This window comes from Dunckerocampus dactyliophorus, chromosome 5 (genome assembly GCF_027744805.1).
Source record: "Dunckerocampus dactyliophorus isolate RoL2022-P2 chromosome 5, RoL_Ddac_1.1, whole genome shotgun sequence".
Taxonomy (NCBI): Eukaryota; Metazoa; Chordata; class Actinopteri; order Syngnathiformes; family Syngnathidae; genus Dunckerocampus; species Dunckerocampus dactyliophorus.
This window is the reverse complement of record NC_072823.1, coordinates 20,593,521-20,615,722: the sequence shown is the minus strand read 5'-3', so window position 1 is coordinate 20,615,722 and position 22,202 is coordinate 20,593,521. Positions and strand designations below refer to the sequence as shown.

The window sequence follows — 22,202 nt, the reverse complement described above, 5'->3', positions numbered from 1 at the left end:
GACTCGGACTTGGAGGTGCTGATTCTCATCCCGGCCGCTTCGCACTCGGCTGCGAACCGATCCAGTGAAAGTTGAAGTTCACGGGTTGATGAAGCCAGCAGGACCACATCATCTGCAAAAAGCAGAGACTCAATCCTGTAGCCACCAAACCGGAACCCCTCAACGCCCTGGCTGCGCCTAGAAATTCTGTCCATAAAAATAATGAACAGAATTGGTGACAAAGGGCAGCCCTGGCGGAGTCCAACCTTCACGGGAAACGGGTCCGACTTACTGCCGGCAATGCGAACCAAACTCTGACACCGGTCATACAGGTAACGAACAGCTTGAATTAGCTGTCCGATACCCCATACTCCCGGAGTACTCCCCACAAAATTCCTCGAGGAACACGGTCGAATGCCTTCTCCAAGTCCACAAAACACATGTAGACTGGTTGGTCAAACTCCCATGCACCCTCAAGGACCCTGCTGAGAGTGTAGAGCTGGTCCACAGTTCCACGACCAGGACGAAAACCACACTGCTCCTCCTGAATCCGAGATTCAACTATCCGGTGGATCCTCCTCTGCAGAACCCCTGAATAGACCTTACCAGGGAGGCTGAGGAGTGTGATTCCACGATAGTTGGAACACACCCTCCGGTCCCCCTTCTTAAAAAGGGGAACCAACACCCCGGTCTGCCAATCCAGAGGCACTGCCCTCGATGTCCACGCGATGCTGCAGAGTCGTGTCAACCAAGACATGCCTACAGCATCCATGGCCTTAAGGAACTCCGGGCGGATCTCATCCACCCCCGGGGCCCTGCCACCGAGGAGCTTTTTGACAACCTCGGCAACCTCAGCCCCAGAGATAGGAGAGCCCACCGTGGAGTCCCCAGACTCTGCTTCCTCATAGGAAGACGTGTCGGTGGGATTGAGGAGGTCTTCGAAGTATTCTTTCCACTGATCCACAACATCCCGAGTTGAGGTCAGCAGCACACCATCCCCACCATACACGGTGTTGACTGTGCACTGCTTCCCCCTCCTGAGACGCCGAATGGTGGTCCAGAATCTCTTCGAAGCCGTCCGGAAGTCGTTCTCCATGGCTTCTCCAAATTCCTCCCATGTCCGAGTTTTTGCCTCAGTGACTGCCAGAGCCGCAGACCGCTTGGCCTGCCGATACCTGTCAGCTGCTTCCGGAGTCCCATTAGCCAAAAAGGCCCGATAGGACTCCTTCTTCATCTTGACGGCATCCCTCACCACTGGTGTCCACCAACGGGTTCTGGGATTACCGCCACGACAGGCACCAACCACCTTACGGCCACAGCTCCGATCAGCTGCCTCGACAATAGAGGCACGGAACATGGCCCATTCAGACTCAATGTCCGCCACCTCCCTCGGAACATGGTCGAAGCTCTCCCGGAGGTGGGAGTTGAAACTCCTTCTGACAGGGGACTCTGCCAGTCGTTCCCAGCAGACCCTCACAATACGTTTGGGCCTGCCAGGTCTGACCGGCATCTTCCCCCACCATCGGAGCCAACTTACCACCAGGTGGTGATCAGTTGACAGCTCCGCCCCTCTCTTCACCCGAGTGTCCAAAACATATGGCCGCAAGTCCGATGATACGACCACAAAGTCAATCATGGAAGTGCGGCCTAGGGTGTCCTGGTGCCAAGTGCACATGTGGACACCCTTATGCTTGAACATTGTGTTTGTTATCGACAATCTGTGACGAGCACAGAAGTCCAATAACAAAGCACCGCTCGGGTTCAGATCAGGGGGGCCGTTCCTCCCAATCACACCTCTCCAGGTCTCACTGTCGCTGCCAACGTGAGCATTGAAGTCCCCCAGCAGAACAAGGGAATCGCCTGAGGGAGCACACTCCAGTACTTCCTCTAGAGACTCCAAAAAAGGTGGGTATTCTGAACTGCTGTTTGGCGCATAAGCACAAACAACAGTCAGGACCCGTCCCCCCACTCAAAGGCGGAGGGAAACTACCCTCTCGTTCACCGGGTTAAACTCCAACATGCTGGCCACAAGCCGGGGCGCAACAAGAATTGCCACCCCTGCCCGTCGCCTCTCACTGCTGGCAACGCCAGAGTGGAACAAGGTCCAACCCCTCTCAAGAGGACTGGTTCCAGAGCCCTTGCTGTGCGTTGAGGTGAGTCCGACTATATCTAGCCGGAACTTCTCAACCTCATGCACCAGCTCAGGCTCTTTCCCTACCAGAGAGGTGACATTCCATGTCCCTAGAGCTAGTTTCTGTAGCTGAGGATTGGACCGCCAAGGTCCCCGCCTTCGGCTGTCACCCAGCTCACTCTGCACCCGACCCCTTTGGCCCCTCCAATGAGCTCACCACTCATGGGAGGGGGGACCCATGTTGTCTCTTCGGGCTGTGTCCGGCCGGGCCCCATGGGCGTAGGCCCGGCCACCAGACGCTCGCCATCGTGCCCCTCCTCCAGGCCTGGCTCCAGAGGGGGGCCCCGGTGACCCGCGTCCGGGCAAGGGAAAACGTGGTCCAATGTTTTTTGTCATCATAGAGGTCTATTGAGCTACTCTTTGTCTGGTCCCTCACCTAGGACCTGTTTGTCGTGGGTGACCCTACCAGGGGCATAGAAACCCCTGACAACTTAGCTCCTAGGATCATCGGGACACGCAAACTCCTCCACCACGATAAGGTGGTAGCTCAGGGAGGAGACTACGTTTCTCATCACCGAAATCTGACCAGAACTGGGCTCACGGAACCAAGTGGGGTGGTAAGTCGCTGTTGACAGACTACACTGCTGATGGGGATGTCATACAACTTCATCTAAACTATTCCTTTAATGGATTGATTGATTACTTAGTGATTGAAGACACAGGTGTGTACTGTCTAGTTAAGGATCAAACACAAACAGAAGTGACACGCAACATGTTCCAAGGAAACATGTTCGACTGGATATATGTTACCAATTCACACATGACAGTTTCTTGACGCAGCAGCTATTGTCATCTAATTGGATATGACAAAAAGAAATCTATAATTGGCTTTAAAAACACATGCAAGTTTGTTTTCGTTGCAGTGGAGTTGCAGGGTGTTGAGTGTTAAAAATGACTTTTTTGATTTATTTGAACAATGGGCGTTAAGTCACAGTGTAGATTTTAAAAACACAGATGAAATGTGAGCATTTTCAATGGCTCTGTGACGTGTTGGCTTCAAAAAGAGGGAGAAGAAACTGGAACCCGATTTCCTACAACTACAACTGCGGTGCAGTGTATATGTCAGTACGTGTTTCTTTCAGAATTTGCGTTACATTATATAATGTATCCATCCATCCATCCATCCATTTTCTATGCCGCTTATCCTCACTAGGGTCACAGGGGTATGCTGGAGCCTATCCCAGCTGACTTCATGCGAGAGGCAGGGTGAACCCTGGACTGGTCGCCAGCCAATCACAGGACACATATAGACAAACAACCATTCACACTCACATTCATTCCTATGGACAATTTAGAGTCGCCAATTAACCTAACATGCATGTTTTTAGAATGTGGGAGGAAACTGAAGTACTGAGAGAACCCACACACGCACGGTGAGAACATGCAAACTCCACACTGAGATGCCCAAACGGAGATTCGGACCTAACTCCGGGGGTGGCATGGCTCAGGTGGTAGAGTGATCATCTCCCACCCTGAACGTTACCAGTTTGGTCCTCCGTCCTCCCGTGATCATGTCTAAGTGTCCTTGGGCATGATACTGAACTCCCATTTGCTCCTGATGCTATGTCATCAGGAGGTAAATGTGCTAGCAGTGTCAAAATGCTTTGAGAAAGACGCTATACAAGTGAAAGACCTTTTTTTTTTTACTATCTTCCCAATCTCCTGACTGTGTGACAAACATGCTAACCACTGGGCCACCGTGCGGCCTGTATTATCTATTTTTTATGTATTTTTTTTTGGTTTCTTCTGTTGTTCCAGTTAAATGCATGCAGTGATGTGTCAACGACATACTGGTTAAAACACTGCTTGGAATGCAAATACTGTAGAGGGCGTTTTAAACCACCGCCTTTAAACAACTGACGGATCCTCAGAATGTTATGGGGTTAAACATCCAATAATTATCCACAATTAAAATGTTAATTAAAATCACTACATGCTTTCTTTGTTGACTGAGAGGAACTGCCCTGTTACATCAGCACGTCGTTATTCCTTATAGAGGTTGCTCTTTGCTGCTTCAGTGCATCATCTCATCATCAGACATCAGAACAGCAAAAGGTAACATTGCACAGATTTCAGATCTAATTTTTAAAAAATATATGTGTTTATATACCTTGATTTAATTTAAGCTGCACTGAAAATTATTCAGCATTTATTTGCTAAATTGTGCAACCTAGATGGCATTTGCTCCTCGTTTGTTGTTTCTGCTGTGTGGCATCAGTGGGCTGCTGGCAGGAAGTGTAAGTATATACATTTTTTTATAATATATATATAGCTTGGACCTTTTCTTGGTTTTTTTCCCCATTACAGGATCTCATGCTACTACCATGTGTCAATTCCGAATTTGCAAGAAGCACTTACAAATATGCACTGTCACCTGTAACTGATTAGTGTTTACCAGCATGTCAACAATGTTCTTTTCTTCTCTACAGTGTCCTTTTCCATTGAAGACAGGTCGCTGTCCTGTGGGCTGGACTCAGTTGGACGATCGCTGTTTCATCTTCCAAAATGTGGACGTTAACTTTGCTACCGCAGAGGTACGGGAAGAATTTCACTCTGACTATAGAATCACACTAAGCTGGGGAGTAAGTGGTAGAACATACATTAATATATGAGAAAGTTGGTCTATTGTATTGTCAAGAGTGGCATTTTTAGGGATGTTATGAGAAATCATGTGGAAGGGTTATTTCTATAAGGGGTATTCTGCAAAGCAAGGTTAGTGGGTTCGCTAGGTGTGTTGAGTGGAAAGCCGGACTTGCCTGTTCAGCGACTGTAACTCTCTTTTAAAGCGGCTGAATCACCGTGGTGACTTAGGCTGAACTCATAACCTGGTCCCGAGCTTAAAATCGGCTATGAACGCGCCACTGTTTCACTGTTTAACTCATTCCGAGAGGGCGTCATCATGTATTGAGAACCCGGTGGACCTGGGAGCAAGAACAATTCGAGCGGCACTACGACCGGAGCGATTTTTTCGAGATCGTGCTGATCCGCGAGCATTACCTGATGAAATGATCCATCTATAAGCAAAATAGATTTTAAGCCGAGGGAATTCACTTGATATGCTCACATTTTAGGAATAAAATGCAATATGAAATATGAATTTGGCCAACATTAGCAGATGTGTATGTCACATCAGTGCTTGTGTGAGTACTCAACCTATTGGTGTTTTTATATCACAATATTTCCTGGAGGAATAAGCGCTTTGAGGCATCAATCAACTGCAATGAAACTCTTTTTTTTAATATTTTAATCAAAGTTACAAAAAGTAGAAAAGTAGCCACAAAACAGGTCAACACCGCTAACCAGTGGTCACCACAAGGAACAGCGTGTCTCATGAGCAGACTGATGTCACTCATCAGTCCACCTAGTACAGGGGTGGCCAACTAGTCAGAGACTAAGAGCCACTTTTTTTTCTGTGTTACTGCAAAGAGCCACATCATACACATGGGTACACATGAACATCATCTTTTAATCATGTATGCACGCATACACAGACCTCTGCTCAGCCAGATCTAATCAAAATAACCACACCAACATGATAATAGCAGTATTTTTTGTAAACAGTCAACATTGTGTGCACTGTCTCACACACACACACACACACAAACTCTCAGTTCAAGCAAGTCCACAAAAAATAATAGAATAATTTTCAATGCCACACTAAAATACTCACATGCTTGAAGGTCAGAGTGCAACTGTGATTCAACAGCTGTATTAATATCCGATATTCTGCGTTTAACACTGTGGCGGGACAGTTGAACGTCTGATACGCTCCGTTTTAGTTTGTCGTCTCCAGGAGCCAAGATTTCAAAGGCGTCAATGAGGCATTTTTTAATGAAGTCCCCTTCGTTGTATGGCTTTTTAGCCCGTGCTATGTTCCAAGCCAGCTGATATGCTGCAAGCGTTACGGTCTCCGAGTGTTTCGTAAATTTTTGGAAAAACTGGCTTTTCAAAGCGACCAACTTGTTCTTGCGAAGTTCAGTCCCTTTTGGAAATTCCTGTTCGATGTTAGGGTGGAGTGAGCTGAAGTGACGCTGAAGATTTGAAGCTTTGAAATGCGCTAATGCTGCGTGACATATAAGGCAGATCGGCTTGCCATTACGTTCAACAAAAAAATATAAACTCTCTAGACTCTCCCACTCTGGCAAAAACGTCCTGTGTTCTTCATATTTTCGTTTGGCTGTGCTTTTTTTCCCTGCCATTTCAAGAGGTAACTTGACGGAAATTGTTTACAACACAAATGATGTCACACCAAAGATTCTCTCGTCGCTCGTTTGACGTCACTCAAACAGGCTTACTTGGTCAGTGTGCCATCTAGCTGTAGGGGGAGTGAATGACAGCGCCAGCCAAGCATTTTTGACGCATGTCATGTGACAGCTCCTGAGTAGTAGGTACTAGGTAAGTACTAGGTCCTAGTACTTATTTGTCACAGATAATGAGTAAAATTAATGATTTCACTTTGATATGGCCATGAACAAACGGATTAGTGATTTACGTATAAGGCAGCGTGCGTCACTAGCTGTCAAAAATGTCTTTATTGTCATTGTACAGAGACAGTAGATCAGGGGTCACCAACGTGGTGCCCGCGGGCACCATGTAGCCCCCCACGACCACATGAGGTGCCCGCAAGCCTGCTTTTCATTCAGGTTATCAGTTAATAATGAAAGAACAGTAGAAAGAAATGCATTCTGAAATACAAAGTGTGAGTTGTGGACACCAGCATTTTGTTAATGTTCTGGTAAAACAAGCATATTCGCTTTGTTTGGGTTTAAAATAAGCTCTGAAAATAAATGTTACAAAAATGAGTAGCTCTTGGCCATTTTCATTTTGTAAAAGTAGCTCTCACAAGGAAAAACGTTGGTGACCCCTGCAGTAGATCATCCCGACACAGTAGAAAAAAATAGCTTACGCACACTCAGCCTCACTTTCAATAAAACACACACAAACACGCACAAATTATATTATTGAGATCAGTAAAATATGAAAACAATATAGACATCATTCAAAAACGAAAAGATGTCCTTCCTCGCTCTGCTGGCGGCAAGAGTGTTGCTTTTTGGCAATGATGATCTTTTTGAACTCCTCATAACGCTCCATAATCATTAGTTGCTCCTCTCGTGTAAAATACACCGGCTGGGATCGCGTCATTTTTGCGCGGCTGTAGAATAATATGACTTCAAACGCCCCCTTTTAACGCGCATCGAGCTCAAAGCCGAGAACCGGACTTGACAAAGTAAGTTGATAACCACTGTTGCAGTACCATTTAGTTCTGTTTGGGTAATCTAGGTTTTGCTGAGCTGCATTATGGGCACAAAGCCTGGTTTGGCTGAGACACTTTAGCAAAATACCCCCATTTGCGGCCCGTGGCTGTGATTTTATCCCCCGCCGCACATTCTAAAAATGTAATTTAACAAGGAAACTTAAAAAAAAAAAAAACAACAGCAGCAAAAATGGAAAAATCAATCAAAAGACAAAATATTAAGAGAAGAGTTGTAATCTAGCAAGAAAAAAAGTCATAATTTCTCAAGAATAAAGTAACAGTAGGAGGAAAAATGTCATTTTAGTAGAATGATGTTGAACTATAAAAGGAAAAAGTTTGGGTTTTTTTAAGTCAAACCATTAAATAAAGTTGCAATTTTTGGAAACTTATAACATATAACTTTTTGGAAATGTATAACAATAAATACATAAAATAATAATAAATAAATAAAATAATAATAATAAACCATAATAAAGTCAAAATATCAGGAGAAAAAAGTTGAAATATTTGGAAAACTATACAAAAAAAATCAACAGCAGAAATTTTACCAGAGTAAAGTCAAAAATTTTAAGAGGAAAAACTAGTTTTCTAGTTTGAAAAATTACAATTTTATGAGGTCATTTTAGTAGCATGATGTTGAAATATAAAAGGAAAAAGTTGGGGTTTTTTTTAAGTCAAAAACATTAAATAAAGTTGCAATTTTTGGAAACTTATAACATATAACTTTTTGGAAATGTATAACAATAAATACATAAAATAATAATAAATAAATAAAATAATAATAATAAACCATAATAAAGTCCAAATATCAGGAGAAAAAAGTTGAAATATTTGGAAAACTATCCAAAAAAAGTCAACAGCAGAAATTTTACCAGAGTAAAGTCAAAAATTTTAAGAGGATAAACTAGTTTTCTAGTTTGAAAAATTGCAATTTTATGAGAATAAACTTGTAAAATAAGGACAAATATCCTTTTCGTAACAAAGTTGAAAAAAATAAAAAATACATTATTGTTTTAAAAGATATCAAGTTATAATTACGACAAGAAAATGTACAAGCTGAAATGAAATAGTTGGAAAATTTTAAAAATCAGCAGAAATGGAAAAAAACAGCTGTAATTTTACAGGAAGGAAGTCAAAATATCCGTCACAATCGAATGAAGAACAGAAGTCCCAATTTTACAAGAATAAACTCATATTATTATGGAAAAAGGGTCATCTTTAGTAGCATTCCACCTATATTACAGCTATATTACAAAGGTGAAATACAGTTTTTTTCTTGAGCTACATATAGCTTCTTAGCATATCTCAGTGTGTTGGTTTACGAAATAATAAGTGGCCCTTGCATCCTTTCATTTTTCAGTGTGTGGCCCTCGCCGGAAAAAGTTTGGACACCCCTGGTCTAAGCTATACCCTTAGGACAAGAAATAAAAACATGTTCCAATGTTGTTTTCATTTTTTGTGCTCATCAGACCATCTGCAATATTCTTGGTGGGAACCTGGCCTCCATTCACAGTAATCTGGAAAATGAAGTAATTAGACAATTGATTTTCGAAGGAACTGGCTTTACCAGACACACCTGGATTGGATTCAGTGACTCAATACAGGTAAAATATTTCATTCCATCCATCCATCTTCTGCGGGTCGCAGGTATGATGGAGCATATTTACCAACAAAGGTTTTGATGCAACTATAGCTTGTGCTTAGAAAACAAGTCTTGAAGTACCATATTGACCCCAATATGATATTTAATCCCAAGAGAAAATAGGTGGCACCAAACAACTTCTCTGCGAGCGTGTTTTCTTCTTGTCTCACACAGATACACCAGTGACCTGTCGAGCAGATAAGAAATACGATGTAACTGACTGTGCGAATGTCAGAAATGATTTTGGAAATACGGTAGCCACAGAGAGAAGCAGTTACAGGAACTTGACTGGGCTATAGTTGCATCAGACTATTCTGACGTACTGCGCTGGTGCCTAACTTCATTGGACTGCCGTTTTATTGTAATCTATCAGTTATTTCACAGATGATGTTTTTTTTAATATATATTTTTTTGGGCTTACTTTTTTTTTTCCCCCAAAAAAATGAGTCTTGAAAAGGTGGAGTTGTCTTATATTCAGGTCAAGACGGCCTTTTTGCTGTATAGAAAATGTACAGTTGTCCCTTGCTATTTTGTGGTTCAAATTTCACAGCTTCACTCTATCACGGTTTTTCTAAAATATATGAATGAATAAATCATGCTGTTCATGGTTGAATACAGCCTATTATTAGTCAAAAATATGCAGATTTAAGCTAATGTTACATATTATTTGCCTAAATTAAATATTTTCAAGCATAAAAATGTCTAAATGAAGTATAATACAAATATAAGGCATTCAAAAGACGCATTCAAAGACATTGTGATGATATGTAGTAGTCCACACTGGTAAGTAGGTGTCACTAATGTTACTGTAGTGTTCGGTGAGACACACATGGACCAGACTTGATCGCCATAAGCCAACAGGCTTTTATTGCAAGTTTGAATGATCTCACAACAGACACAATAATCCCTAATAAAAGACCCTAATAAAAACATGGGCTACTGTTGCAGCCATAACCCACGGCGAGATGAAACTCAACTCTAAACCCCTGACATCACTTCCTGTCCTCTGCTCACCCTGCTTCCCTAGGGAACACATTTATAGCAACTCCCATGAACATGAGTCCTGTTTATGTCTTAAATGGCTTATTTACTCTACTATATTGGGTAATACCAGTGTGCAAAAGTGACTATGGGGGTGTTAGTTTATGTCTAGAGAGCTCTAATAATGTAAAAACTGCATTCAGAAGATGGTATACAGGTTTTTTTTGTTCTCTAACTACAAAAATATTGCATTTATATATAAGGAATCCTACTTCGCAGCAGCTCATTTATCACGGTCGGGTCTGGAACCAATTAAGGGTGATAAACGAGGGATTGTATAAACGATTAACACTGAGCAGCAAACGTTATTCCTCCTATACACAGCAGGACTACCAATGCCAAATCAGAATTATTGTCATTAAAATATAAGTGTGTCTTCTAGGAGGGAAACTATATTTGGACTGATGGCTCACAGGTAGATTTCACTGACTGGGAAACTGGCCGCCCAAACAACAACGGAAACCAAGACTGTGCAGTGGTCAACTTCAACAACGGTATGAACACAGCTTCTTTACTTTGTCACATTTACTAGTAAATTCCATTGGTGTCTGTTGACATGTGCTCCAGTCAATCCAACCTGGAGAGAATTCAGCCTTGGTTTACTACAATAAACGCTTTTTTGTGTTTTCTTACAGTTGATAACTGGAACGATATCCGATGCCGGCAGATAAGACCTTTAATTTGTGCCAGAGATTTGAAATATCACAATTAATTAGATATATATGATATCTTCTAGAGCAGTGTTTTCCACTGTCTAGGTTACCCTTCTTAGCCAATGTCTTTCTACCATTTCACATTGCATACATATTCATATTTGCATGCACTAGGGCCGCCCCTTTTGGCTGTGGGGCAACCGCGTTCTAATGTTTTTGCTTCCAGGCTTCACAAAGGTGAATTGTAAATAAAGGGCGGGACACATATGGCAGGAGAAACATGCTCGTGACATAGTGCCACCATGTAGCCGGGGTTCCGATTTTGGAGAATTCACATTTGGAACGATGTCATGCGTTACAAAAGAACATTTTATGCGTAAGCGTGAACTTGTCGGCAAGCGTTGCTGCTTGTTTTGCAAAATGGAAAACTTGTGCTCACTTGTGCAAACTTGTGCTCATTCAAATAAACTGTTAAACTGCGCTCCGGGAGGTAATTTTTAAATTCCTCCTCTACCTCAGGCACAGTTCCCAAATCATCTGTTTTTGTCAACATATGACGACAGGCAATATCCTCACATTACGGAAACGCTGTTGATATGCCTCAGGCACCAGCTGTGCGTGTAAAATAGCATTCTTGAATTGTCGCATATAATGACATCTTCCACCAAGTAGAGCTTCTTTAGCTTCCAGATAAGACTAGGGTTTTCAACAGGACAACGCTCACAATTCCCGCCTGACAAAGGACTTCTTCCAGAAGACTAACCTCACACTTTTGGACCGTCCTGTTTCCCTGATCTAAATCCAACTGAGAACATTTGGGGATGGATGGCAAAGGACGTTTACAAAAATGGGCAGTGGATGCTGTCCGTGAAGCCATCTTCACCACCTGGAGCAGCAATAAGAACATTTTATTTCTATTTTAGGGAGGTTTGAGGTTTTTCTGAGCTGTGGTGTTAAACTTTTGATCAGTTGCTGAACAGCCTATTTCACTTTAACGCTCGTTTGCAATAAATTGCTTCCTCCAAAAGTCTTTTTGGTATCACTCCCATTTCTTCTTTTGGCAGTTTGAAGCTCTCGCTTTGAACCTCCTTGTAAATTCTTGCAATTTTTCAAATGGTTTTGAATAAAATTTTGATCAGGAGCGTACACACGTACTGTATGTGAGGTGCAGACCCCTGATATGGCCACAACATTATCCCCCCGTAATACACCGAATACACCGCGCTTGTTCAAGCCGCATATCACCACTGCTCTTAGCTCTTGAATGAGACAGGAATACCATTCTGGTTCGCAACAGCAAACAACTCAGCCTTCTTGCGCAATAATCGACGCTGCTTAGCTGCTAAATTGTCCAACACAAATGTCATGTTCACACACAACCACGCTGCCACCAGCCTTGCTTCACTGAACACACCATGATTGGGTCTACCACCGCAAAAGGTTAAAGCACAAAAAAACTTTCTCAACACCTGCCTTCTATAACTCACCATCCTATCTACTGAAGCGGTGCCGGGCTCGGGGCGACTTAGAGGCACAGAGCCCTGAAACGCTAGCCCCCTTTTGGACAGCAAAGTCTCTGCCCAGTGTTGACTTTGAAAATAAGAAGTGAATACGCAGCTATGCAGCTAAGATGGACACTCCCTTATCTTTGTGTCACAGATGCCAGCTGGTGCTGTTGTGTATAAATACGTTGGTAAGCCTCACTACCTGACACCTTAAGAGTCGTGCTGGACATTCAGTTGACAGCTCGGGCTTTTGGCTCGATGGCTAGCACTGTAGACTTTCACATTCTATTCTATGTATGTTTTGAAATGAATAATAATGGATTAGATTTTATATTGTTACGCACTGGCGTGGGTGTCAGTTTGAACCCCAAGATGCAGAGTGGAAACACACACACACACACACACACACACACACACACGGTCAGTATAACAAAAGAGTCTTTAATCACAAAAGGTGTCCTCACCAGAGGTAACAAGTAGACCAATGCAAAAATACGAGAGTCCAGAACAAAAAAAAGCAAGCCACAAAAGTGCAACAAAAAGTCACTGCCAGCAAAACGTGCTGCAGGAGGAAAAACACTATACTCAGGAAAGGAACATAAAGCGCTGCCGAAAACCAGGGAGGACTACACTTAGCAGGTAACGTGCGAGGTAACAGCTAGTAAGGCTGAACAACAGAAAAAACTCACTACTCCACAGTAGGTACAAACGAGGCAAAAGCACGAGAGGTGGAAGGAAGGTTTAGCGCAGGTTGCAGGCGAAGAGCTGAGAACAATCTGGCACTGGAGTGCTGCCTTCCCACGGCTTAAAGGGATAGTACGGAACATGTATGACATCCCCATCAGATATCCGTGATGAAGAAGGTAGTTCCACTTAGTTGCTGGGGACAGTTAAGTAAAGAGTTTGGCTTCTCAAAACAATATGCGTTCAAAAGAGTAATACACTTGCATCACAAAAATGCAAAAAAAATCAGACCTCACAAAACGCTTGGCGTTATATCTGTCTCCCGCCGTACCCCTGCGCACTGTCGCCTGCGCGTTCATGTGTGTGACGAAGACGCTCGCATCTTCATATATTGTTCATTCACTCCTCGATCATACACTGGTTAGTTATTTGTTACTAAATTGTTAGTCGCAGGTGAAATGGTGAAAGGTGAAATTATTGCGGTATAGTGATGATAACATTAATCATGTATAAGGTTTGGACTTCTTGATTGATGATTTAATCCTGGATATTGGAATAGAAAGGATACAAAAACCTGACAGGCATTATGGTTTTATTTGATTGCTTTGATGTTAACTTTAACTGCATCCTGTGAAATCATTTGCTGTGGAAATAGCCTGGAGCTGCAAAACATTACACAGACAACAGACATTAGACAAACTTTTTCAAGTTTTAATCTTTACAACAACAGAATTCAACTAACAAAAGTGCGGAGTTCATGTGTAGGCCTACTTTGAAATAATTCAAACACTGAGCTACGTAGACCTTTTTAAGTTGTTCCCATGTTTGCGTAAAACTAAAACAAGACGTAGCCAACTTTAACACAATTTTTTATTTGGAGATATTTTTATGAACGATTCTTTCATGTATTCTCCATCTGTGAACTGCTTCATCCACCTCATGATCTCATGTGCAGCCACAACACCAGCAGTGTGGATCGTTCACCTGGGTTCAAATCTCTGTGTGGAGTGTGTTAGTTTTCTCTGGGTACTCTGGTTTCCTCCCACATTCCAAAAACATGCATGTTCGATTAATTGCCGACTCTAAATTGTCCATAGGTGGGAATGGTTGACTGTAGTACTACACAGAGTGTATGTAGTACGCCGTGGAGCAGAAAATCTGCCATGATGGTGAGCAAGAGAGGTGGAAGTGGCTGGGGTTTTTCCGGTTACATTTTTGAATGGAAGTAGATTAATATGATGTCAAACGGCCCCTTTTAACATGAACACAAAGCCAAAAACAAAGTAAGTTGATAACCACCGTCTAAGTACCGTTCAATTTTGTTTGGGGAATGTCGATTTTGTTGAGTTGCATCTTGAGAACAAAGCCTGGGTTGGTTGAGCCACTTTTGCAAAATACCCCCTATGATTGGGTACATGTTAAAAATATTGAACATCCTCCACGCTGATTGGTGGCAGTATGTTAAAAATACAAATGCGCCGTATCCATACTTACAGGTCAGGTGATGTGTGTCAATTTATGATTGTTTAGGGAGAAAAGTGAGACAAGACAACAAACACAAATTTACATTACATTTAAAAAAAAAAAAAAAAAAAAAAGGGGCTCGTCCGGGATTTGAACCCGGGACCTCTCGCACCCAAAGCGAGAATCATACCCCTAGACCAACGAGCCCTTAGCCCTATTTGGGATGTTTAGAATTTTAATGGAAAATATTTGGCATGTAGACAAATTAGCTAGCTACTATATGTATATCAACACGATGAAATGTACATTAAATATAGAATGTAAGTAGTCTTTCTTTGCAGCTTAAAAGCTGGACGGCTGCCTACAAGCCAGGCATCAGGGTTCATTTAGTTCCATTTAAACACCAGTTCAGTCTGCTGTTGACAACTACTTGAATGTGTAATGTTTAATATCACGTCTTAGTTTTGTTTTTCAGTATTAGAGAGGCCAGTATTAATACCGCCGGTTGTATATATCTTATTGAACTCCTGTACGTTGACTGGCTGCCTATAAGTCCGCAATGAGGGTCAGCATAAAATATATACATCAAATCCAAATGCTGGCGCTGCTCAGCCATGCAGTTTGTCATCTGAACTGTGAAGCCAAATTAAAAACCCATTTTGGCAGCTACCGGGATTTATTTCAATTTGAGAATGGCATCAGAAGCCAAACGACCAAAGGAAGGTTCAATTCTAATCACTTTCGTTCCAAAACAACGGCGGTGTGACGTATGGATCATGTAGCTATCGGCTAGCTGTGACTGTAGTAATAGTCCTACGAGCTATTCTAACTTTATTAGGATAACACCGGGTTGTGGCAGGTCACCTGGCTTTTGTATACCATGGCGATAAACACATTGGACTGCATTTACCTATTTACATACGTTTGACTGTAACGTAGCGCGGCCTATATGTGGAATATCTTCACTTTCTTCCTCGTGCAATGTTTTTCATAAAACTTTATTGTACCAAGAGTTAACATAACGTTAGAACCTGCATACTAAAACCCTTTAATGTTCAATTCTGACGGTTAAAAAACTAAATTATTAATAAAACACAATGAGGGGTCGCTAAATGTTATATTTGACTGTCTAACGCTATGCCACATAATACTTTGTTTACAATAATATTTTTGGTCAAAATGCCTTTCTTACTATGCAGGTAGATGATGTTCCCCTACAGAACTTCCTACAGTGGTGTGACCGTGTTGGATTGGTACTCAGCAGTAAGGTAGGTTGTCCCAATCTGGGACTTTTTTACAGTATACTGTAAAAAAAAAAAAGTCACAGGGGTCAAACTCCAGGCCTGCGGGCCACATCTGTTCCACGAAAGCCCAAAGGCACAGGCTGTGTCTCAATTTGTGCACTTCCGTACTTACACTTGAAATGAAGTGTGCCGTCAGTACTCAGGTGTTGCACTCAAAAAGCCCAAAATGGTGATGGATCTGAACAACCCTCAATAGTCGAATCTTGGCTACTTAGCAAAAGGATGGACTAACTTGAGTGTTTGCAATTCACCACTAAAAAGTAGAGAAGAAGAAGTGGGTGCCTTAGGCGAGATTTTACATGGCACCCCCCATCCCATAGCTTGCAAAAGAAATTAAATGGCATTGTTTTTACCGTTGCCAGTCATTTTTAAGATAAAGTGTCACCCAATTTACTGTATATGTGCAACTTATAAATAAATACAACAAAATCTGAACTGTGATATAAATACACTGAATAACTAATGATAGTAAAAATAAAAAAAAATATAACAATCAACATCCAACAATTTCATTTACCCTCTAATTTGTTAGCAGAACTGATAAAAAAATATGACAATAAATAGTTGGTAGTTAGAGGCTAACCAAAACTCACAAGTTTGACCCACCTGATTGAGGGGGTCTTGGATTGTGATGATGCATGCTTCTCTCTGTAGGTCTATGTGAGTAAAGAAGGCGCAGTGGCAGACTATGGGATGTTTGCTAAGGACCACATTGAGGAAGGGGAGGTCTTATTCACCATTCCCAGGTCGGCTCTTCTTCACCAAGGGACGACAAAAGTCTTTGACCTGCTTGAGCGAGGTGATTGTCAAATATGAAGTCTGCAACATGAGAATAGGAAAGCCTCATACCAGTTCTCCTTACAGAGAAGGGGTCCCTGGAGAGCTCGTCAGGCTGGGTGCCCCTCCTTCTGGCTCTGCTGTATGAGTATACGTCACCACAATCTCACTGGAGACCTTACCTGTCGCTCTGGACTGACTTTAAGACTCTAGATCATCCTATGTTCTGGTAAGAAGCAACCCTGTGCTCTGTTGGCAACTTACAGTTTGACAATCATCTCACTGATGAATGACAAAGATGTTGCAGATGGACACATTTTCTAAAAATATTATTACTTGTCATGCAAACGTAAAAATAAGTGATCCAACATTTCATCTCACTAATTAATGACAAAGACATTGCGGATGCCAGTTTTTTTAACGTTCTTACTTGCCATACAAGTGTAAAAATAAGTTAAACACTGCTGCTATTAAGGCGTAAAATACGCAAAATAAAATAACAAGATGCCGTCATTACTAATGAATAACAAAGACATAAAGCCATCAAACTGCAGATGTCACTTTTTTAAACATTCTTACTAGCCCTGCAAGTGTTCAAACAAGTTAGTCACTGTAAAATGCAAAAAACAGTGAGGTTGGACACAGGCAAGGTGACACTGCAAAAATCTTACTGCCTCCTTTTTATATCTTTTCTTCTCACCTACTCATTTTTGATTCCAACTTCATACTGTGCTTGATTGAAACCTGGCGTCTAGATTAGTGATCACACAAAACTTTGGTGTGTTACTGATATTTTAAGAAATGTAATTTTTTTTGTAGTACAAAAGTAAAACTAGGGCTCGTCCGGGATTTGAACCCGGGACCTCTCGCACCCTAAGCGAGAATCATACCCCTAGACCAACGAGCCGACATACCACTTCAATGATAACTTGTCAAAGTCAGGCCACAAACTGATGATGTGGCAGTCTTGTAGTCTTCATTTGAGTCCAACAGCGCCCCTCGTGGCCACCACTGTTAATGCTCCACATTTAGGTCAAAGGAGGACAGAGACCATCTGCTGAAGGGAAGTGGTATTCCAGAGGCTGTGGACACAGACCTGACCAACATCCAGAGGGAGTACAAGGATGTTGTCCTGCCCTTCATGGCCAAGCATCCTCACCTGTGGAAACCTGACACACACACGCTGGACATGTACACACAGTTGGTGGCTTTTGTCATGGCCTACAGGTTAGCCAGGAGAAACACACTGTGTTTAAATGTTTAACTTTTATGCCGTTTGTCAGAAATTTTAAATTTTAAACATGTAGTTTCCAAGAGCCACAAGAAGATGATGATGATGAGGAAGAGAAGCCCTCCAATCCACCAATGATGGTTCCTATGGCCGACATGCTCAACCATGTGTCCAATCACAATGCTAATCTGGAGTTCACACCAGTAAAGACACTTTTATTATATGAAAATATGGACAGTTAAGGCTTTTTTTTTGTTACATGGTCTTGTCCTCCCAGGACAGTTTGAAGATGGTGTGCGTGTGTCCTATAAAGAAAGGCCAGGAGGTGTTCAACACATATGGGCAGATGGCCAACTGGCAACTCCTGCACATGTACGGCTTTACAGAAGCGTATCCTAGCAACATCAACGACACAGTGGACATCCCAGTCGCCAACCTGCATAAAGTCGCCACTCAAGGTTCAAGTCGACCATTGTGTCAACACTAACAGACAAGTATCCATCCTTTCTCCAGCTGCCGTTTACATCTTAGCTCGTCCCACTAAAGACTCCCTGCAGGAAACCACTCAAGTTTACTGCAAAGGGTGCCACAGTTGGAGATACAGTATAGAGATTTTTATTTTACTTGATTTTTTTTTTTAAATGGTGCAGAATCCCCTAAAGAAAATATTTTTAAAATGCAGACTTTAAAAAAACATTAAAAAAAAAAGATTTTAAAGAATAAACAGGAAACAAACTGCGTTTTTAGTAGAAAAAATATGACAAATTGTGGATTATGGGGCACAAGTTTCCATACATGGGAAAATGTATAATGTATATTTTTTTATGTTCAAGATACCCTTGGGGTATCTGAATTCCATGGCACTTGAAGGCCAGTGTATCAGGTTAAGATTCAAGACATAAATCATCTCAGGGAATATATCACTAACACCATTATAATCATAACTTCCACAGTGCTAATGCAAGTTCAACAATGTTGTTTTCAATGGTAATCTTATAGCGCACGTTATATAAAAATGGTTGTCCAACTTGATTCTATTTCCTATGTATGGAAACTATAGGCCCACTCTGTAGTAAACAAAAGATAAATCTTTTTGCTCGTTTCCCCAAGATCCAGACATGGACCAGCAGCTGCTGAAGAAGAAGTGGGAGATGCTGCGTGAGATGATGCAGGCGAAAGGAGCAATTGTTTTTGGCAAACACGGCTGCCTCACTGACACAGAGCTACACACAGTGCTGAAGGTGTGTGTGTATTGTACATTGGGTGGCACGTAAGCTTAAATGTGGGTGTGTTCAGGTGCTGTGCATGTCCAAGGAGGAGTTCTCAGACTTCAGGGACAATGAAGGATGGGAGGAAGAAGATGAAGATGAAGAAGAGGCTTTCTCCAATGAGGGGCTCTCCGGGTTGAAGACCAAGTGGAAGTGGCTCATCCATGAAGCGGCCTGCCTGACTGTGAGATCATACAGTGATGAGCTGAAGGAAGGAGAACGTGAGGGAAGTGTGGACAGAGACCAGCGCCTAATGGAGGACAAGGCTGCACTGGCAGGGCTGACCAGCAGGCAGAAGAATGCACTGCAAGTCCGCTATGGACAGAAGAGCATCCTGTACAAAGTCATGGAGCTCACAAAGACATGAAGACTGAAAGGAACTTTCACGTTTACCAATACACTGTTCTTTTGGGGTATTCCGGTGTAAAAAAAAATCTGTAAATTATCATGGTGAAGCTGCAAAAACAAATCAAGCAATATTAAAAGATAACTCATCAATTAGATGAGGGGATTTGAAAGTGTGGCTGTGGACTAATTTTCTGGAGCATAAATTTGTGGTGTATTTTGCTTACTATCACTTTAGGAATATAATCGATTTCACCTTTGAACATACCTGAAGTTATCTTAGGTTTTAGCAGGCTGTTTTGCTTTACTTTTCTCAAGCTGCCCCTCCCACTTTGAAAACCCCTGCTTTATGAGGAAATAAGACAAGGTACAGCGCTGCAGTTTGAATGCTTTATTAACTGTATGTACGCATACTGCAATTAAGTAGCAAGAACTAAAGGCAAACTAGAAAGAACTACAAAATACACATGGACCAATACATTTACAAAACATTCAAAATGTTACAAAATGGGCTGTATTGGTCCTTCTATTCTTCAATTTGGATCTTTGTACAAACTGTCACAATACAATGCCAACCACTCTCACTTTGCACAATTTTACAAGTGCCAGGGAGAGAAACCTTTCAAATGGACCGAGCATCAGTAAACCATCTCCGTGCACACACGCACATGACGACGCGCACCCCCCCTTCCCCCGGGGACACTAAACTACATCTTTGTGTCCACTCGAAGACAAAATAAACAAAAATGCGAAATAATTTTTTTCTTCATTCATTTAGCTTTCAGCCTTTGAGAGCAAACAAAGTGAGGAAAAAAAAGGTTTGTGAGAGGGAAGCAAAGCAAAAACAACTTTGGTAGAGTGAAAATATGTTCAGATGTTTTTACATGTCAGTGTACACTTTATTTGACATGTTCACCACCCTCCATTTATCGACTCTCCCTTTTTTCCATTATTTACATCAAAAAAGTATTTAAACAGCATTCCTCATTCCATTCTCTCCGTCGCAATTCAGGATCAACAAAAATGTAAATCTTTTAGAACCTGGAGCAGTAGTCCTTACGTCCACATGTCTAAACGACTGTAGTTGCCAGTTTATCCAGTGCTGCCAAAAGTGAAGGGGGAGGGCTGTGTGTGTGTGTGGTGGGGGAGTGGGTGAAGGCCTTGGCGTTTCTCCCGAGGGCTACAAGTTGACTGCTAGCCAGGCTAGCTGGCACCCGTGCCTTCCATCACCTGCTGGGCCTGCTTCTGTCCCATGCAACACTGGGCCACCGACTGGAACAACCTGGAGAAAAAAAAAAAAAAAAAAAAAAGACAGGACATGCATCTCACCTTTAAACATTCTTCAGTGCCACTCAAGTGTAAAAATAAGTTAACCACAAAAAGGGAAAAAATGCATTGGTGTCGCTTTGACACACTGAACAAAAGCATAACACTTTTTGTTAGTTAATTAAGCTAAACCACAAAGAGGATGGGGCAGTTGGCTGGAAATGAGACCGTTACTTCTGAAAATTTCAAACTCATAACTTAATTTTTTTACTTGCATAATTCGGAGTACAAAGGAAAACAGCTCTCTCCATTTATTAACAAGTATATTACACAACACACAGCAACAGAACCCATGTTGTAATAGCGGTATGCAGCACTTTACTCTGCGGTTAACTGAATAGAGGCGTAAGAGCGCTAAGGGTAGCTTGACTTGAGTCCACTTCACTTCATTTATCACACGTTCTCAATCCCTGCTGACTAAAAATCTGACAAGTCAAAACGTTAAATTGAGGTCCACTCAAAACTTTGATTTTTCAATCACTGCCACATCCTAAAAAAAAACATGTAAAAAGATAACTGTACAATGTTTAACAATGAAAAATAGTGGCAAATAAAACCTTGCACTCACCGAAATGTGTGTGACAATCGCAATGATTTGGACACCACATGACTTTTATATATCAATACATAATCATCTTAACATTTCATCCACATGGAGTAATTTGCCCCCTTAACTATAGACTAGCTTCTTGTGTTGTATCTGGCGTGTCAGAAGCAAAACAGAAGGCGTTCAACGCTCTTCCCATGCTAATTAATAAGCTTGACTGCAGCAGACACGTATGGCAACGATTTATATTGGATTTCCAAAGTTCCTGTACTTCGTCAATATTATCTGTGTAGCAGGAACTGAGCATATTTTGGTAAAGACCAAAAATTATTCAAAATTTACGTTATCACTAAACCTCAATAATTTCAAAAGGACAACCATTGAATTTCTATTTCACCTCCGATTAACTATTTAAAAAAACATACATAACTTGTAAAGATATCTGCAGGTTCGGAGAACGTGTCAGTCATAAGATCTTTAAATGCTGACGATTTTTTGTGATTCAGATGCATGTTCCCCACCATAATTCATAATACAAACTAACGTACGTACTGTATCACTGTAGCTTTGTAGCTGGTGCATTCTGAGAAGTGTTTGGGACCTACTTTTCAATTTCTGGGGCACAGTGCACAAAGTCATGGCTCCAAAACTTGAAGGCTGGATTCTTGATCAGCTCGATGAAGGTGATGAGGAGACCCCACGGGTGAGGCCTGTTCACTATCAGCCTCTCCAACAGAACCCTGGAAGCGGAGGCGGTGGCGTTTAGATGCATTGGAACGTAATTCTGCTAACAATGACAGCTACGTCAACGCCAACCAACCTGGTGATTTGCTCCTGGATGGCCTCGGTGTTGGCCTCAGCAAAGAGATAGAGCATGGTGCAGCTGAAGTAGTGAGTGTGACTGTTTGGGTAGCGTAGCTGATTGGCGATGGCATTCAAGAACAGGTAACGTCCTAAAAAAAAAAAAGATTACATTAGGGGTTCGGTG

The 22,202-nt window shown here is 42.0% G+C and overlaps 3 protein-coding genes and 2 non-coding genes across 20 annotated transcripts in view; 2 read left to right on the top strand and 3 right to left on the bottom strand.

Moving 5' to 3' along the window:
- Positions 1–4,344: 4,344 nt before the first annotated feature.
- Positions 4,345–10,894, top strand: LOC129181115 (galactose-specific lectin nattectin-like). Its single transcript, XM_054775825.1, has 5 exons — positions 4,345–4,407; positions 4,600–4,704; positions 8,897–9,031; positions 10,493–10,604; positions 10,746–10,894. The coding sequence occupies exons 1-5, from the start codon at positions 4,345–4,347 to the stop codon at positions 10,820–10,822; spliced, it is 492 nt and encodes a 163-aa protein (XP_054631800.1). The 3' UTR covers positions 10,823–10,894.
- Positions 10,895–14,551: 3,657 nt separating this feature from the next.
- trnap-ugg (transfer RNA proline (anticodon UGG)) lies at positions 14,552–14,623 on the bottom strand. Its single transcript has one exon. It is a non-coding gene; the product is annotated as a tRNA-Pro (tRNA).
- A 337-nt stretch (positions 14,624–14,960) lies between these two features.
- On the top strand, positions 14,961–21,189 carry setd6 (SET domain containing 6, protein lysine methyltransferase). 2 transcript variants are annotated; one of them, XM_054776207.1, is made up of 9 exons: positions 14,961–14,981; positions 15,616–15,684; positions 16,375–16,519; positions 16,585–16,726; positions 17,530–17,724; positions 17,805–17,931; positions 18,006–18,186; positions 18,839–18,969; positions 19,025–21,189. In XM_054776207.1, exons 1-9 carry the CDS (start codon positions 14,976–14,978, stop codon positions 19,361–19,363), a joined length of 1,335 nt encoding a protein of 444 aa, XP_054632182.1. In that variant the 5' UTR covers positions 14,961–14,975; the 3' UTR covers positions 19,364–21,189. The 2 variants fall into 2 exon arrangements, with proteins under 2 accessions (XP_054632182.1, XP_054632180.1); XM_054776205.1 differs by lacking the exon at positions 14,961–14,981 and adding an exon at positions 15,001–15,139 and having other exon boundaries at positions 15,620–15,684; positions 19,025–21,187.
- On the bottom strand, positions 17,333–17,404 carry trnap-agg (transfer RNA proline (anticodon AGG)). Its single transcript has one exon. It is a non-coding gene; the product is annotated as a tRNA-Pro (tRNA).
- cnot1 (CCR4-NOT transcription complex, subunit 1) overlaps positions 19,718–22,202 on the bottom strand; it is a 31,234-nt gene continuing 28,749 nt past the window's right edge. For all 15 annotated transcript variants that reach the window (XM_054776192.1, XM_054776188.1, XM_054776197.1 and 12 more), the window contains exons 47-49: positions 22,035–22,167; positions 21,820–21,954; positions 19,718–20,623 (exon numbers count right to left, since the gene is read on the bottom strand). In XM_054776192.1, the coding sequence (XP_054632167.1) occupies positions 20,545–20,623; positions 21,820–21,954; positions 22,035–22,167 (347 nt within the window). In that variant the 3' untranslated portion in view covers positions 19,718–20,544. The remainder of the gene's footprint in view (positions 20,624–21,819; positions 21,955–22,034; positions 22,168–22,202) is intronic.